At 34.2% G+C, this 18,687-nt stretch overlaps 2 protein-coding genes across 2 annotated transcripts in view; both read right to left on the bottom strand.

Moving 5' to 3' along the window:
- Window positions 1-461: 461 nt before the first annotated feature.
- Window positions 462-4,404, bottom strand: LOC137403724 (uncharacterized abhydrolase domain-containing protein DDB_G0269086-like). The gene is made up of 3 exons (XM_068089739.1): window positions 4,224-4,404; window positions 2,350-2,417; window positions 462-1,626 (listed from the first exon to the last, which is right to left on the bottom strand). The coding sequence occupies exons 1-3, from the start codon at window positions 4,309-4,311 to the stop codon at window positions 895-897; spliced, it is 888 nt and encodes a 295-aa protein (XP_067945840.1). The 5' UTR covers window positions 4,312-4,404; the 3' UTR covers window positions 462-894.
- An 8,066-nt stretch (window positions 4,405-12,470) lies between these two features.
- The window catches only part of LOC137404232 (intersectin-2-like), a 28,240-nt gene continuing 22,023 nt past the window's right edge, over window positions 12,471-18,687 (bottom strand). Inside the window, exons 12-14 of the mRNA XM_068090395.1 lie at window positions 18,030-18,141; window positions 16,731-16,811; window positions 12,471-13,007 (exon numbers count right to left, since the gene is read on the bottom strand). Of these exons, the coding sequence (XP_067946496.1) occupies window positions 12,835-13,007; window positions 16,731-16,811; window positions 18,030-18,141 (366 nt within the window). The 3' untranslated portion in view covers window positions 12,471-12,834. The remainder of the gene's footprint in view (window positions 13,008-16,730; window positions 16,812-18,029; window positions 18,142-18,687) is intronic.

The following is an 18,687-nucleotide window of genomic DNA, read 5'->3' as shown; positions in this document are numbered from 1 at the left end:
CAGGAGTGAATGTTAGTATAAACCAGCGAGATGAGCTTCAAAGAGAAACTCTTGGACATTCGTTTGAGAACATGTCCTTTGAAACGAACCAGAATTCAACATTTTTAGGAGAAGCACAAATTCTCAGAAAGGCGCTGCTGTAGTATTCAATTATGTGACAACTCGTTGGTCTATAGATATGACCTGAACTCACTATGGTACTAGTCAAATAACGGGGGAAACTATATTCCCGAATAATAATAATATTGCATCTGATTATCTTCAAACTCATTATTCTGTGTATGTCCAATCTTCTCCCGTGAGCTTATTATTAAAGAGCTACTCCTTATGGTATACATTTGATGTACCTGTCAACTGCCAATTAGTTTATCTTCCTTCAGAGATGATGCTGATACTAAACCAAAGCTAACTTCTCAAATTATTTAAATCCTTCAAAAACTAGAGAAAAAAGGAATAGAATATTGTATTGATCGGTTGCAGGCTTTATTGTATAAATAAAATGACTACAACAAACTCTGTATGAGACACATATCTACTTTTCAAGAGTATATCAATCATGCACATAGTTCATAATCACTAATCTATTATCAAATGCTTTTTGGCATATTTTAAAAAGTAGACAGACACACAAAAGTTTAAAAAGAAACTGAAGTAGGTGCAAGGCAATTATGGCAATAAAGTATGTTTTTAAAATGAAGACCTTTCAAATCACATAAAAATTAAAATTCAAGTATTCTTACAAGTAAATTAGAGATCTTGATCTCAATTTTTTGGTGGAATACAGTTCTCTGGATGGAGTTGCACTTGGTCTTTCATCTTCCTTGAGTTGCAAGCAGTTCTACACTTGTCCGCGACCTGCTGAAGTTTACAAGTTTAATCCTCGTTGGCTAATTTTTAATCGGTTTCTACTGTTTTGTCTGCATCTGCTCGCTGTTCTAACTTTTCTTTTTTCTCTTTTTCTGCAATTTCTTGAGCTAATCGTTCTTTTTCAGCTTTGGCCTTTTCAGCCTTCTCCTTAGCTGCCTCATCTTTGGCAGCTTTTTCTTTTGCAAGTTTTTCTTTTGCTAATCTTTCCTTTTCTGCCAGCTCGCGATCAATTCGTTCTTTTTCTGCCTTTTCTCTTTCCACCCTTTCTTTTTCAGCTTTTTCTCTCTCTATCCTTTCTTTCTCTGCTTTTTCTCTTTCTACCCTTTCTTTTTCTGCCCTCTCTCTTTCTACCCTCTCCTTCTCTGCTTTTTCTCTTTCCACCCTTTCTTTCTCTGCTTGTTCTCTTTCCACCCTTTCTTTCTCTGCTTTTTCTCTTTCCACCTTTTCTTTTTCTGCCCTCTCTCTTTCTACCCTCTCTTTTTCTGCCTTTTCTCTTTCCACCCTTTCTTTCTCTGCTTTTTCTCTTTCCACCCTTTCTTTCTCTGCTTTTTCTCTTTCCACCCTTTCTTTCTCTGCTTTTTCTCTTTCCACCCTTTCTTTTTCTGCCTTTTCTCTTTCCACCCTTTCTTTTTCTGCCTTTTCTCTTTCCACCCTTTCTTTTTCTGCCTTTTCTCTTTTCACCCTTTCTTTTTCTACTTTTTCTTTTTCCAACCTTTCCTTTTTAGCTTGCTCTTCAGCTAGCTTTAAGTCTTTCTGTATCTGTATCAAATTCCATAACACATCGTATGTTTTGCTATCAAGTATATGAACAGGTATTTACTTTGGTACACAAAAACACAAACGTAACTGAATCGCAAGGAGTTTATGAAACATTGTCTGCTATTCCAAACTAAGATTATTCGTAAGAGTAGCTTACTAACTACACCTTAATCATAAGGTGTTCACCACAGAGTATATATGATATATTTATTGGTATCTTAGCACATCGGTGGAAAAGGTCTCACGGTGATTTCATACACTACCAAAAGCACTGAGCAATAGTGATATTGTAAGTTTCATGAAAAATATGACAAACTTAAAACACAATTAAATTAAGAAATTACAAAATTTTATTAGTGACGTTAAATAGAGCAAGTTGCATTTTCATAACCAATTGATTTTACAACAGACAACAAAATGTTTTGGTTTTTCTTAAATAATTTTTTAATCCTACAAGGGGTTCACCCATTGCATGCTGTATATAAATGAACGAAGAAAACTGTTTCTTTTGGAAAGATGTTTTGCACAACATTTCAAAATTAATTTTGAGAAAGTTTCATAAAAATATCACTATTAATAACAAATGAAATATTATAGTCAAAATATGTATCTATGCTGAGTAATAAAGTCAATGTCATAAAGACTTCTCTGTCTCACTAAAAGACTAAGACTAATGGATATGATTATCTCCACTTGTCTGACTTAAATAGCACAAAAGATTACCTTCAGTGGTAAAGAGTCACATAGAGTAGTATCACAGTAGTCCATGTCTGAATGGCTCACCTCAACCACTAAAACACACGGACATAATAAATATACATTTCTTAGCGCTTAACAAACATTTATGTGCAGAACAGCTTGTTCAAAAAATATTTATATTTTATTTCTTCTTCAGAATATAATGAAAAAGAGTCATGTTAGTTTAAACTTCAGCATTTTATACTTGCTGAAGTTCAGATTAACATAGCTTGTAGCCAAGTAGGTTACATCGCATATCTTTGCACCTTCAAGCCAATGCCTAAACTTACATTGGCGCCTGTCTATGGTAACAATAAAAACTTTATTTTTCAATTGTTAACTTGTTAAGTTAGTTTTTGCCTTATTTTTGTACAATTCTGTCACTTGATTTAGAATTATTGTAAGTCTTTGAATTCTATAACAAATTACATGCATTCTTATAGGAATACTTGCTCCAAAATTCGATGACTTTAGCACATAAAGCAGATCTACAAATGAATTAGTTTCGTATGTGGAGATTTGACTGTATAAAATATATTGCAGGCCCAAACTGCGTTGGGTGAGCAACATGACCCAATGAAGTCATTTTTTCGTAACAGGGTAAATAATGCAAGCGTGCCATACATGAAAATCATGTGGTCTACAGTCTAGTGAATCGGTGTTTGGAAAGAGAGAATGGGCTGATCTTTCAAGGTGAAAGCAGTAGTAGAGGTGAGCAAAGAGTCGGAGAGTAAAGAGGACCTTCTCAGTGTATAACTAGCACTGGAACATATTAAATAAAGTACGAAGACTACACCCAAACCCCTGCTATTAGGTTAAGATAAGTTTCCGTTATTACTAAATGCTTTCCCAGTTTTGATCATGATTAGAGAATTAGAAATTTTTATCACCGGTTAGTATTGACTTAGTATCAAACCTATATATTCAAGTGTATAAACCAGAATTCTTTGTTACAGCAGCTAAATGCAATTCATGGGAATTTCACCTCTGATAATTAGTAAATTCTATTATGAGCATTATAATATTCAATGGAGTACTAGTATTACTAACCAAAATGGCTCAGTGTTTATTACAAATCTAATCCATTGCAAAAGACAGGCAGGCTAATCCAATCTCTAGACTGCCGATACAAGCAAGTCAGTTAGTAATCATGGCTACTAGAAGACTTCTGTATTCCTGACTCACACCAAAAAGTAGTGGCTGTTTATTTAGTCCAGTGGTTTGTCGAAATAGAATGAATTGCTACAGGTAGATGAAGAACATTGACCTTGAATTTTAGTTATGTTATGAAGCTGAGGCTATGACAAGCAAAGCTTGCAAACCTTCTCAGGTAAAGCCTGCAACTTATAGCTACATGTATGTCGATTTTGAACTATTTCCTAATCGATGTTACTTCATGAAGCTAAGGCTACTTTCAATTACCCACTTTGACAGCTAGACAAAAGAAGCAGAGGTACTATTTGTATAGCGACCAAAAGTTAATGTGATATTTTACAGCTGTACGGGCAGTGTTTTATCTACCTAAAAACACAACTTATACTGTCATACATTTGCTGGGACTAGTTTGACAGGTTTTTGACATGATGGATACCTTCAAGAATGACCCTCTGATGCTCCAAAGTAGAGCCTTGAGCTGTATGACGAGTCTGCTCATAATGACATGTCATAACATGTCATCAGCCAAACCTTGGCAGAATAAGTTTTAGATCTGTAAAGGTTTCCTATTAGTAGGATTTAACCTTCACCTTATAGAAAGTCAGCAGAAAGCTACCTCTTTGAATCATCTAATCACACTGCTTAGGGTGTAATATTATCTTGCAAAAGTTGTAACGAAATGATCATTATACAACCAAACTCACCATGCCGAAACTGTTTTTCCACATTAGGCAGGTTTCCATCTCTTCCTAAAGCGACCAGAATCAAAACCAATGCTGGAAGGGGTAGCATGGTCACTCGTGCAGGTTGCTAGTGCCAATGCTATGCAAACTTACCGACACTCACCAGCAGATACTTTTAAGTAAAACTGCCTGCAACGTGTACCGCTTCACGCCTGATTGATCCACAATGAAGCCTGCAAAGATAAAACCATTGTTACGAGTCATTGAGTGCGGGACCCCATAAAAGTGAAATAGCATGAGACTTGGCGAACTAACTTCACGAACTAACTTACTGCATGCTTGCATGCTTACCGCTTGGCTAGCAATTATGTCAATGCATTGTTTATGTCTGTTTCATCGACTGATTATCTCAACTACGGTTTATGCAGTCGCTGTTGGGAAGGTAATATCCACAATAACAAGAACTGAAAATGTCTCATAATTTCTTACATCATTCTCAAATTGATGATGTAAGAGTTATCTCCCTATGTATGCAAATTCCTACACATGAGATGACGCTCACTAGAGTGCATTTCAAGATGTGTTATGCTGTTATATTATCGAGTCTTTTTTTAACAGTACTTGTATAATTACCGTACACCACTGTCTGTATATCATATTGGTCTATATCAAAGCTCACTTTTCGTCTAATAATTTCTACGAGCCCAGGTCAGACAGAGATTTCCATTTGTGTTAATCTTCTCAAGTATGATCATACTATTATTGACGTTTGAATAAATACTGTCAGAAATCTGACAGCCAGAGCTCTTTCTGTTGAGTTTAACAAGATTACACTGGTAAAGTGAGTTGCAGTAAAATCTGCAATAAAATGATTGATGTCTCAGAAGTTCCAGATGATAGACATTCACTCCCCAAGTTGAGGTATCATATAGATATTTAGGAAGTCTCTCTGGAGAACTTAACAATAGCTAGTTGTTGCTTAGCAAAGGATATACCACAAGCAATGCCAAACTGACAAACTCCCTTCAGCTTTAAAAACTGAGTTTATCCAATGATCATATTCCTTAAAACTTGTGAGTTTCAAAACATTTTTTATTGTAGTCTTGCTGACAATGGCCGGTTCACTCAGATATAGTTACTAATGCACATAAACCTCGTCAAAACTGGCTCAGACTGAAACTATTTTCAGGTTGGCCTCTATTGGTCTGCCTTCTGAATATATGCAGACTCAACATTTTCGGGCAGAGGCAAATTTACATCAAATTTGTTTTCGTACTATTAATAGAAATGCAGATGATTATATATTTTTGTAAGCTACAGGGTGTCAAATTTTTGACGTGCAAAAACAGGTAGTTCTTGCTTGAGCTGCATAAAAGAGAGCTCATTATAAAATGGAAGACTTTTTTTAGCAAGGCCCATATCTATGCTGTCAATAGGAAAAGTTTCGTCACAGCAATTCGTCAGAATGATTAGCATCAGGCGGAGGAAAAATAGGTATATACATGTATTTTAAACTTTGAAAGTGTCGCACTCTGCTAGATCTCTAACTGGAGTGCCATCAAATGCGATGATATTGATACATCTGCTGACTAATGAAGAGATCTGTAGCTACCCGCAAGCTCTTTTAAAGAGGAAGCTCAATCTTCCAATCATGAAATATAGAAAATATGATCTCCATAAGTATTCCTACAAATAAATATCATTTTGTCCTTGTGTCTGTCTGTTAGTCTGCATGAATGCTATGCGTGAATGTATCAAATGCGATGATATTGATACATCTGCTGACTAATGAAGAGATCTGTAGCTTCCAATCACGAAATATGGAAAATATGATCTCCATAAGTATTCCTACAAATAAATATCATTTTGTCCTTGTGTCTGTCTGTTAGTCTGCGTGAATGCTATGCATTTCCTTATTTTTGATCAATTTTATTCAAACTTGACATGTACAGTCAAACATGGATAACTCGAACTTCACGGGACCGAGCAAAAGTGTTCGAATTATCAGAGCGTTCAAGTTATCAGAGCACTGTCACAAGTCCATGTATTTACTTATTTATTAGTAGATACATGTACATATGCAAACTATAACATAAATCAAAAGCACAAATGGCTTGTTTCAAATTAAATGCTTCTAATGTAAAGTTTAAAACGTTTTTATCAAAAAGTATAGAGATTTTTCTATCACTTGAGATTGGTTTGTTGTTTGAGGTGATGTTATTGCCAGGACGTTTTTTTAGATTGACATTGGCAAAACTTGATCGTTGTTGAAATGCTCAAAAGAAAATGCTCTTTTTCTTTTGAGCGTTTTACCCATGATCAATTTTGCCAATTTTTCTTGAAGTTTATGCAACTTCAAGAAAAAGTTACCAAAGAAAAATCCCTTACTTTACCTGGGATTCGTTAAGAGCAACACTCCGAGGCAGTTCAATTAAAAGTTTTACGAGGTTTAACGGTACATTGTATATCACTCACGCTTTTTGAATAAATACTTATTGAATGTACACACGTATTCTGTGTTTAGGTCAAACGATGAATAGTTTTTTTAGCTAAGACAAGGTATACGTTTAATAAAAACAATTTTTAAGACGTTTTAAACATTCAACATTCCGACGTTGATTCAACACGGAATCAACGTCGAAAAACTATTCGTCACGGGCTAGCCGGGTCACGCACTCAAGGATTTTCGCCACGCACATACAAAACAACATGCTGTTTTTGTTTTGTATGTGCGTGGCGAGAATCCTTCTGCGCGTGAGCCGGCAAGCCCGTGCTATTAATCGTATAGCAGTATAAATCAAATTTGACCAAACCTTTAGAAAAGTCGTTGACAAAATTATTTTGCCGATGGTGGTAATAACAACGCTTATGAATTACGAAAAGATGAGGTTTACCTCTATGGCTTTGAATAAAGTGATTTTCTAAAGCGATAACAACCGTTTCGGTAGCCGTTGGGCAAAAAAAACAGTTCGAATTAACAGTGTTGAGTTCGAGTTATCTATAGCAATTTATCATTACGTGGGAACGGACCAAAGGAAATGTTCGAATTAACCATGTGTTCGAGCTATCCGTGGACGAGTTATCCATGTTTGACTGTTTATGCTCTGTAGCTTCCGCCAGGTCGCTGAAATAGTTGTTTCAGAACTCTACTGGGTCCTAAGAATCAGTGTCTCTAACACCTATTGGATCAGAAACTCAAGAATGCACCTTCCTGTGCATTAAAGACAATTGCCCTCACTGAACACATTCATGGATTGCTGTGATAAAAGCAGAGTAGGAACTTGTGTTAAGATCTGATTGAAAATGGAAAACTCTTGAGCAATGTGAGCTAAATGCTATGATAAGTTCAGTTCTTCAACAAATCAGAAGATACCATAATTAGTGATCACAGCTTGATGTGCTTGTATGCCGTTCTGTATTTTGCAGTTTGCGGTCCTGTGCAACTGTGCCAAACAGGAAGATGATGGCATGGTTAGTCAAGAAAGAATATGGATGAGTTAAAGCTTGGTCAGTGTGACCTGCCAGATGCAGTAGTAATGTAGTTATCTGTACTTATTACCCTGTAGTTATCTTGCTAATTTTTACTATCGTGTGCAGCGTAGTAAGACACGTTTTTCACAAGTGTCTTTGAAATAGATTAGCTTCTGAGATTCTTAACACTACTGCTCTGAAAAAAAGTCACTTAAACACTCGGCAATACTTTGGCAGATTGGGAACCCAAAAGAAACGAGGATGACAGAGGAAGGCTATTTTGATTCGTGAAGAAAAAGATGAATCGACTTACTATTTTATGAAAGGAAGGTGATCTCAGACATATTGACACATTAATTTGCTAAACAGCTCGGCTTGATGAACAAATTGAATACTAAATGAGGTCAAGCAAACTAAAACAATTGATTGGTGCAATGAAGATACTGCACGACCTCAGGAGGCTGTAGAGCATAAACCAGAGTATATACTGAGTCAAGAAGCTACAGATACAAAAAGAATCACCTTATATTTACTATAGCAAGAGCGGTGCCTGTCTGTTTGTTCATCCACCTGTCTGAAGCCAAAGTTGGAGGTTATGATAAAAGATAGCTTTCAATGAGTCTTCAACTCTTGACATTCAATGTGTTAGACCAACACTCTAACACCAGCTCTAATCAACCACCTTTCAGCTATGCAGAAAAACTGTGTAAATAGTTATTTTCTTAGCGGTATAAGAGACAAAACTGACATAAAGGAAGTGCAAATACCACCTATTAAAGATTTCTCATATCAGACTTGCCGATCTCTGACAGCGCACTAAACGACCAGGGTGCTAGTTTTAATAATTTCAAGGTCTTTATATTTTTTCTTGTCTGGTCTCTTACCAGCATCTTAGCAACACTGACTGTAGTCAGATATTTCTGATCTAGATTGGTGCAGAATAGTCATAAGCTTGAGTGGTCTCTCTCTTGCCAGTATTCATACTTTCAAAATCTTCACCCTTCATCTTCACCAAAATGCACCAAAATTTAGCAAAAAATAATAGTAGACATTCAAATTAGAAGTCGTTTCTCTTGTCGGAAGGTCAACTGCTGCTCGACACTAGAAATTACTTGATCTTGCATCAAAATGCAAGTAGTAAAATTTGAAAACTTCCAGCTTAAAAAAATATTCACTCATTTTTGTATGTTTTAGGCAACATTAATGATGCAGAGAAACTCGCTATAGTACTGTAAGTATCAAATCGTTTCTTGACTAAAAATTCACTTTACTCCACATTCAGGTTTGAGAAACAATTCCAAAGAGAGGATTACTCTCACTCAACATTGAAGCAACTGATAAGATAAATTGCTGCCATACCTCAACATACGAGTTTAATACATCCGAGACCAGGCATAACGTACGTTAATTCTCCTCTCGTATCTCTAATCAGTTTTCCTGTATAAAACGAATGAATATAAATTAATCCATTCCCATCATCTGAAAAAAACACCTAAAAAACAGGATATCACAATGGAAAACTTGTTTCTAATTGTTCTAATTTACCACCTATGCTCACAAAGTAAAAAAAACTTATCTAATGGTTATGATCTGCAATAAAATGTAGCATCGCTATGTACAGTACTGTATGCAGTTATTACCTTTGAGACAGACGTAGTGACTTATGGGGGTGAGAAAGAGACTTGATGGCAAAAAATTTGGTACAGTAGACTTTTGTAACGCTACATAACATAAACTCTAAGTCTAACTTTAAAAGCTTAGCACACCATACACGCACTTAAAATAAGTTGGAATCTTACGTTACACTAAACTTAATTTCAATTTTATTCTTCTGGCTCTTTCTTACTCGCTTTTACCTTCACTTTTAGCCAGCCTTTTTAAAAATTTTAATTGAAGATGTAAGCTGAAGACAGCAGACATAAATTAAGTACACGTTTATTATACTATAATTATACTTTCATAATTTATCATTGTTTATACCATTTCTTGTCACTAATTTAGCTTCAACTTGTTTTAGTTTTTCATTACTTATTGCTAGCCGATCAAAATTTATCATCACTATAATAGTATTCTATTAAAACATTTGCCTGTTGGTCTAATCCTACACCTCTACTGTAATCTATTTTAGCGATCCTTTGCCAGTCATTATGGTATACAGTGAACTCCTGCCATACAACATGTGTTTGTTTCGGTGCTGGCATCGTAAGGCAGAAATATCGTAGAGAGAGGTGTAGAAACCCATAGTGTTTATCTAATGCAAACACCCCTGGTGAAAAACATCAAAATTTTATATTCGTATTGTACATATTAAAAGCCAGTAGCAAAATAGTACAGTGGAACCCTGTCACATGACATTAAATTGTTCTAGTGTTGGCATCATAAGGCAAAAATGTTGTATAGAGTGGTATAAAAACTCATAGTGTTTATCTAATGCAAACACCCCCTTGTAAAAAACATCAAAATTTTATATACATGTACATATTAAAAATTAATAACAAAATAGTATATTAACCTTAGTAACTATAGTTACCTACATTAACTTTAGTATATTCAGTGGTCATGATCTGTTTATGATTATGGTTGTGATTCTTACTTCTTTCTTCAACGTCATTATCAATCTTAGGAACCATGGCTAACAAATTAAAGTTATATGTAGTTATATATTTATATATGTATAATGAATTAAAGTTTATAGTAAATATTACATTAAACGCTAAAATGCACAATAAATGTTCACTTCTCCTTACTTTTCATTGGTTTTTATTTCACTCACGCAATATCAAGCATGTAAGAAACATAAACAATGCTGAACTGAGAGAAAGCGAATATCGTATCTTTCTCAGACATTGTGGGAGAGATTTTGTCGACTAGCATATCGCCATCTTCATTAATCTAACGTATTCAGCACATCTACCACCAAATTTTAATTTTGAGAGACATTTGTGTTGATGTCGCATGGCGAGAAAAATTCCATAAGTAGGGAATGAAAAAACATCATGTTCCCCGTCTTAAGGCAAAAAAACCGTAAACAGGGGCGTGGTAACCTGGGGGTGCACTGTATATTTACTTTCGTCATATTCTTCTAGACTGTCCTTATATATTAATTTTTGCTCTCCTAATAGCACTTTCCGTCTTTCAGCTAACATTACAACAGTTCTTGTGCCAAGTCATCATTATCCATCCTCTCAACATATCTGAGCCGTTTCAAATCTATTTGGATAAGAATGACCAGGAGTGATGACTTTCTTGTGTTTTTCAGCACCTCAGCATTAGTTGTCTTATTTTTCCATAATGTTATTGATGATAAATGTCTCATCACATGACCTTGCTGTTTGTATGTTTCCATACTGTAAATAGTCCATGCTTCAGCAGCATCCAATAAAGCTGTCACCTCTACAGCCTGATGTACCTAACATTTCCTTTTAATGAAAATATGGTGGTTGCTCTAGTTACTATTTCTCAAATTTTCATACACCACACTAGCCTTTCCCACCCTCGAAAGTATCTATTAGTTCAGCTTAATATTATTTTCAGCTGCCTGTACTCCTGAGATATCTGAAGGTCTTCCATTATTTTAGCGAGTCAATGTTTAAGGGAGACAACACCAAGATACTTTGGAAGTTGACAAACACACTTTTTTTCAGTTATGTTGATTTTGAGACTGAATTGCCTACTAAGACCTGCTAAACTAGTTTATCTACTGTTTATTATACTTCTATAGAATTATCGGCTTTTAATAAGGTTTGATAAAGTGAGTAGAACTTGATTTTTGATATTATTTTTATGCATAGAAATGGAAAAATAGTCTGTAAAAAATAATTTTATTTATTTTGAGCATCACTACATCAATCAAATAAAAACTATATATTATAGCTCAATAGTATTTCAGCGGCACACCAGAAACAAAAGATTAGAGGTGCGCACTGAAAATTATATAACCGACTATTTGTGATTTTACAGCTTAATGTTTAGAAGTTATCCAAACTCAAAAGCGCTGTATATTTTAATGAAATTAAACAACGTAACAATTTGAAGTATATAGCTCAGTTTCATCAAATTTTTAAGCTACACCGCTTATAAATATACATTTTACATACTGGTCAAAAGGCCGCAACAAATGAGTGAACTTTTCATCTTTTATAGCTGAATAATACCCTGATAGTTTAGTGTGCCGAGAGATTGTCAGGTGTGCTGATAAAACATGAGAATAAGTATACGTACAACTACTCTGAAATGTTAAAAGGTGTGTGATTAGTTCAGGTGTTTAAAGTGTTGGGCTGGGAAGGTGATTATCAGGAGTTCGAATCCTATAGAAAGCAATATTTTATCCTATCCTCTAACAATGGCTTCGGACCGACAGACAGACGAACTAGTTCTTATTATTGTAAAGACTATAGTAAATATTGCTACAGACACCCCTCAAACAGTTTTATCAATATTAATGTTTCAAAAAACTGAAAAAGTCAACAAACCCAAACAGTGAGACAACATTACTCTGTGTAGTAATTAATAACTTACTAAAGTATGGGATATAGCTGAACACTTGTTAAATCTATAAAAAAATTTTTACTATAATGATATACATGTACATATAAATTTACTGGAAACCTTACCAGAGTGTAAGAATACTCAATGCCAGTTTTCAATGTTTATTTTCAATTTAAGCCAAATTTTATTGTTATCGGATTGCTTCATTTATGCTTGAACCTTTTTCATCTTGCATTGCTTATATTAGCTTCATAATCTCTATATTCTGATACTACAGAGAAATTATCGAATGGTTTTATTCTTGTAAGAGAAGCTGTTCTCAAACTAAGAGTATTTTCTGAATAAAAAAATATAAATAAGATATAACAAACAGCGGGTAACAAACGATAGCATGTTACATAGACAGCTAATCATTAGTGCAGTAATGCTTCTAGCAACATTCATGTCTATTATAAGAATATAAAGTTTTGAGCGCACTAAATAAAAAGTGTGATACATTTATAATGGCCTTATAAGAGATAATGATACAGATATTTGTATAACTCGAGTATAACCGCCGTCTGTAAACTCATTAAGTAATATTTCTGCAGATTACCGCTATAGGTCTACTGCAGACGTACGCGTCCAGACCGAAAAATGCTTTAACTAGCACCGGCAGATCGTCAGCCAATCATTAAAAGATGAGTAGATGGTTAGCGGGCACCAGGCCTGCTCTTCCATTTAACTCCCCGCTCCACCATCCAGAGTCTTCCGTTTTCTTACACGTTATTCTGATAATATCGCCTTCTCTGAAAGTCAGTTCATCATCATTTAGCGCAGTAAAGTTGTATAAAGCTGTTGCAGCACCTACAATTAATAATGGATAAGTAGTTTCAGTAGGCTATAAGGCCTGCACCCTTTTGAGTATCTACCTTTACCGTAAACTCTTTATTAACCCACTCAGGACTGTTCCCGAATACCTCGGGAAGAGTTGTGCTCTCCAGGGCCCATTCCCGAAGTACTCGGGTTAAACTTTGATTTGCTCTATTGCTTAGCTGTTTAAGTACATCGGTTTTATTCATTCACCAAACGAAGTTTAAGAGTCTGGGCATCATTTTGATACCAAATATGTGATTGGACAAGAAAGTTTTAACTAACAAATTATGTGATAGATATCAACTGTTTTGGAAATTTGATGATCGCCATATTGGAAAAGGTTTATCCGAACGATGGCAAAATTTTTAAGTGAATTAGATGCGGTAATCAGCTCAGGGGAAGAAAATAGCAACAAAAGTAATGTTCAAGAAGAAAATGAGAATTTTCTGATGGAAGAAGGTAAGTTTTATGTGGCTATTTATAGAATTTTACCGAAAAAAAAAACGATAAAAAGCCGAAATTTTTCTTGTGAATTTCTAACAAACTTTATTCTAACAGTGTAAGATATGGATTTTTTTCATGATACACATGATTATAACATTTTCAATCCAATAAAATTTAGATCTTTTTGCAGCAGGAGCTCATTACTCTATTACCCCATAATAAACAATAGTTTTATGATTTCCTTGTAGAACTACAAGATAATAAAAATTTCTTATTTCATTTATATCCAATTGTTCAACCCACAATTAGTCAAGCATATAGTTCTCAACCTCAACATCTACTATAAACTAGCCTCAACCACTAGGCTCTAATATTGGTCGATAGGGGACACTTACCACAGTAATCATCTTCATGACTTTTTGTGTTTATATTTACAGTATCAAAAAATATTTGCAATTTGTATTACCAATTGTTAGCTGCAGTAGACTACTTATTTTCAATTTGTTATCAGGTATTTACCCTGAAAAGCTACTAAAGCACAATTTTTTCTAGGCTGTACAAGAAGTTTGAAAGCAAATAGGTTGCTTACTACCGATCATATTTGCTACATGTAGGTGAAGACAGTCAAGGGCTTGTGAGTGATGATGCCATTGTTGATGAGCCTAGGGCTTCAACACCAATATCTGATGAATACTGCATCAACTAACTTATAATGGCAGCAAATATGCATGTGTAGTTGGCATCAAATAACTCTCACCGTGTCATAATTTTTTAATGAACACACCCTTATTATACATGTATATATTGTTTCGTTTTCATGCATATTCATTTTTACTGTATTTTTTACAATATATTTTACTGTATTTTTACACCTATTTTTTTGCTAGTAATTGATTGTCTGTTAGCTGGTAACTTGAGTATTTTTTATGCGTAATATATTTATAATAACCTCTGCAATGCATTTCAATATAAATTAACAAATTGTTTGATTATATAATTGATAAAACTGTCAGTGACGTAGTGTTGGTTAGAAGCTAGTAACACCTGTTCTATTGCTCGGAATTGAGAAATCTTTTTTTTATTTGCTGCTGATAAAGTTTGCTATCAATCTAACATAGGTCCAACAATTTCAGTATCAAAAAACTGCTTGTGAGCTGCTACGAAACATGAAAAACAATTTTGATAAAAAAAAAGTTCACAGAATTATTAGAAATTGTGGTCAGTAGAATTTGTAAAGGTGCACAAAAATTTATATCACATTGTAGCCTGGAATGTCTTTGTTAAGCTGCAAAAAACAAAAACAGATTATTTTGAAAAGAACTCTAGTTATACTCAATTTTGTGTAGCTCTATTTTAATTGTAAGGCTAGTGAAAAATTAATTGGGCTGGGGGAGCAGTCAACCAATAACTAATTAGTCCTGAATGGGTTAAAGCTTCAAATTCAAGGGAGTATAATGCCTAAAAATGAAAATATTACATGAATGGTTACTTGTGTATGTATCTTCAGTCTATAAATACCTTTATAACCTTTACGAAAGTTCCCAAATTCAAGGAAATAGAATTCTCAAAAATGAAAATACCCATTAATCACAACTTGTATACTCTAACTCTATGAATACCTTTATAGTCTATATGGGAATTTAAAATTGAGAGGTACATGTATATCATTTTCAAAAACTGGATTTATTACTTTAATGACTATCAAGCCTCTGCACTCTTAAAATGCTTTTATAATATTTACTAGAATTCCTAAAACTGGGAGGACATTATTCCCAACAACAATAACGCTTATTAATTGTTTTATGAAAATATCAATTAAAAAAGTTATAAAAGCTGTCTAGACTTTTAAATAGCAACATCTATAGAGTGCCACAGAGTAGAATATTCAAAATTACCATTTGGCTAGGTCTTGTCTTTTAACTATATTGTTATACTAACTACATTTAGCGACCATAGCTAGGCTATCGGACATTTATCTAACAATCTAGCGTGTATCTAAACTGTTAGAACACTCCTGGCTGTGTTCTAACAAAATCACAAACAACGTGAAAATTTAGTTTTAAAAGATGTTTATCAAATGAAACAGGAACTCACAAATATTAGTTTTAAAAGCTTTTAAGCATTGATTCATTGATAAGGATTCAGAGTTTAGGCCAGAGCTGACGCTGGAGCTGAGGCTAGAGTTGAGGCTATAGCATTCTTTAGAACAATAGTAATGACAAAAAGCTAAAACTGCTATTGATATGTGTGGTTCTATGCCACATTCAGTTTTAGCAAACATTCATTATTATTTCTAGAATCGTACACCAACAAACTTTTACCATTTTTTTGCAATTTCATAATAAAACAATTTAGTGGCGAGAGCAATACTGCACCAACTACGCAGTATTGCTCTTGCCAACTGAGTATGTCTCAGTTAGAGTCCATATAAAGTTGTTACTTCACTTATGCAACTGACTTTAACAAGGCTTGAGGAAGGCACTTATATAGCCGAGTTTGACTTCTACAGTGGAATGCTTTACTCTAGCGTCTGTCTAAAACTTATATTTTAAATAAACTTAAATTTTAAATATATATTGTGTTTATTATATTATTTACAATCAAAAAATTTTTGATGATTTGCTAGTCATAAATATGCTATAAAGTTTTTAGCACGTAGCAGTTATAATATTGTTTTAGGTCGCTTTGATAACGTTATGCATCATTTAGCAAATTTGCATTTGGGTAAATCCTTTATTAAGCTTTACTTGTATGTTACAGGCGCACCTCTTTTGTATGTTCTCTTGTATGTTTGGTCCAGCACCTTGACTAGCTGAAGTGCTACTGCGCATGTGAGTCTCATCATACCTTAATATGTAGGAATTAGACTTCCATTTATTTTTTTGTTCATTTAATCAATAATGTAACTATATTTATTTGTTGCTTGATGTTATATTTTTACTAATTGATGGAATAAAACACGCACACACGCACACAGACACACACACATGCACACAAACACACGCGCGCACGCACACACACATGCACACACGCACACACACATGCACACACACACACACACACACGCACACACACACATGCACACACACATGCACACACACACACACGCACACACGCACACACGCACACACACATGCACACATGCACACACACATGCACACACGCACACACAAAACCCAATGTTAATTTTTTAACTTTCTTCTACATCTTTGTTTCAGCCTTGGCATCCAATATTAATTTATTTATATTTTAATGTTTCTTTTTACTTACTGGGTGTTGTTTTTTCTTGTCTATCAATCCGCAATGGAAACTTAGAAGGTGCAATCTCCAGCTCCAGTTCTCTCTGTGTACCTGTAAGTTATATTCTATTAAGCATATGTTCTCAGTGCACTGGTCAATTAAATTTTAGTCATGAATGTATAAAAATATTTTCGACATACAAATGAGAGAGTTTATACCATGAGATAGAACGTACATATGGTTTATAAGTGTGATAAATATAAGTGGATTCCATGTTCCTTCATCTAGTTTAGCATATAATTAGTTTTGTTATAAGATTGTAATTAGATTATATAGTAGGAGTCCTAGTGCTTACTCATGTACCTTCCTGAGTGTCGGAACTGTAGGCTTGCATTAGCTATATTAGCTACTAGCCCACAAGTCTTCTTATACAAACTTAAACTTAGCTTAAACTAAACTTGTACAAACTGCTAAGTGATTGCACACATCTATAAATGCACTATTGTGTTTGGTCAGTAATATTTGAGGCTCTACAACAAAAATTGATACAGCCGGCCCAAAAATATCCTATGATTTTTTTCTTTTTAGTTGACAAGCATTGCTTTTGATTTATTTCTAAAATCAATTACATCAACACAAGAATTATCCCATGACAATATCTCCCCTGTAGCTCCACAATAATTGTGGATAAGTTATAGAGTTATCTGCACATGTCATTGGAGTGAGACAACTCTTTTACTCAGAATGTATTAACTAGTTACCGCTTATCAAATGAGAGAGTCAAAGTTGTTTTCTCATTGGGTTAGTGACAATAGCTACAGACATTCGCAAGAGGTATTCTTTGGAAAACTAGACTAGTCAGAAGAAACTCTGCTTTACAAATACTATTGTTTTCTTAAACAACTCAATTGAGATGGTACCTCTATGGAGCCTGAGCTCTGTCGGTAGTAGACAACCCTCCATAGTGTTAGTTATGCTCAATATCTTACTGTTGACTAAACAAGTATTTCACAAACCTCTTCTATTCTATATTGTCATGAAGTATGTCTGCAGCTTATGTTCACAAAATAATTTATCTATGAATAGTTTACCAACTTACTCTCGTATGCAATAAAATATTTTTTGATTTATTCAATGGATAGACATTAACAAACAGAATAACAGTTAAGTCTTGCAAATTGTTTTAAAATACCGTAATTCTTTAGACCAAATTTGTCTGTATGAAAACTGTGCTTACTGTCAATGTCATTGTCTGTTTAAGTCGATACAATAAAATTTGGCAAGGCTTGAGTTCTTTTGTACAGAAAAAAACATACAAGAGCTGCCTACCTTTGTTCTTCAATTCTACGACAGGCTCTGTTACAATCAGCGCTGGGCAACCCTCTTTCAAGGTTGATTCTATTACAGCCTCTGTTTCACTGTATGTCTTGGCGATCTCAGCCTAAAATAATGCGAACCATTGTAGTCAAAGACCTCAGGCTAGTGACCAAAAGTGTTAGCAAATATCAATTGAAAAGATGATCTTTGTTATTAGAGAGTTGCTTGTTGCAAAACAAACTAACATTGTATGCAATATTTCATAAGTTTTGAATAAGGTATAATAATTATGGTATGAAAGCAGGTATGGGGTACTAGATAAGTGGCATTCAATAATCAATATCCGATATGCATTTCGCACCTTGTAATATTTCATATCTAATATTTGCCATTAGATATAAGGTATGAGATACTCCATATTAGAAATTAGATATCAGACATTGGATATTAGATATTAGACATTACATATTAGATATTAGACATTGGATATTAGATATTACATATTAGATATTGGATATTACATATTAGACATTAGATATTAGGTATTAGACATGACATATTAGATATTAGACATTGGATATTAGATATTACATATTAGATATTGGATATTACACATTACATATTAGACATTAGATATTAGGTATTAGCCAGTACATATTAGATATTAGAC

The sequence above is a fragment of the Watersipora subatra genome, chromosome 9 (genome assembly GCF_963576615.1).
Source record: "Watersipora subatra chromosome 9, tzWatSuba1.1, whole genome shotgun sequence".
Taxonomy (NCBI): domain Eukaryota; kingdom Metazoa; phylum Bryozoa; class Gymnolaemata; order Cheilostomatida; family Watersiporidae; genus Watersipora; species Watersipora subatra.
This window is presented reverse-complemented; position numbering and strand designations above follow the sequence as displayed.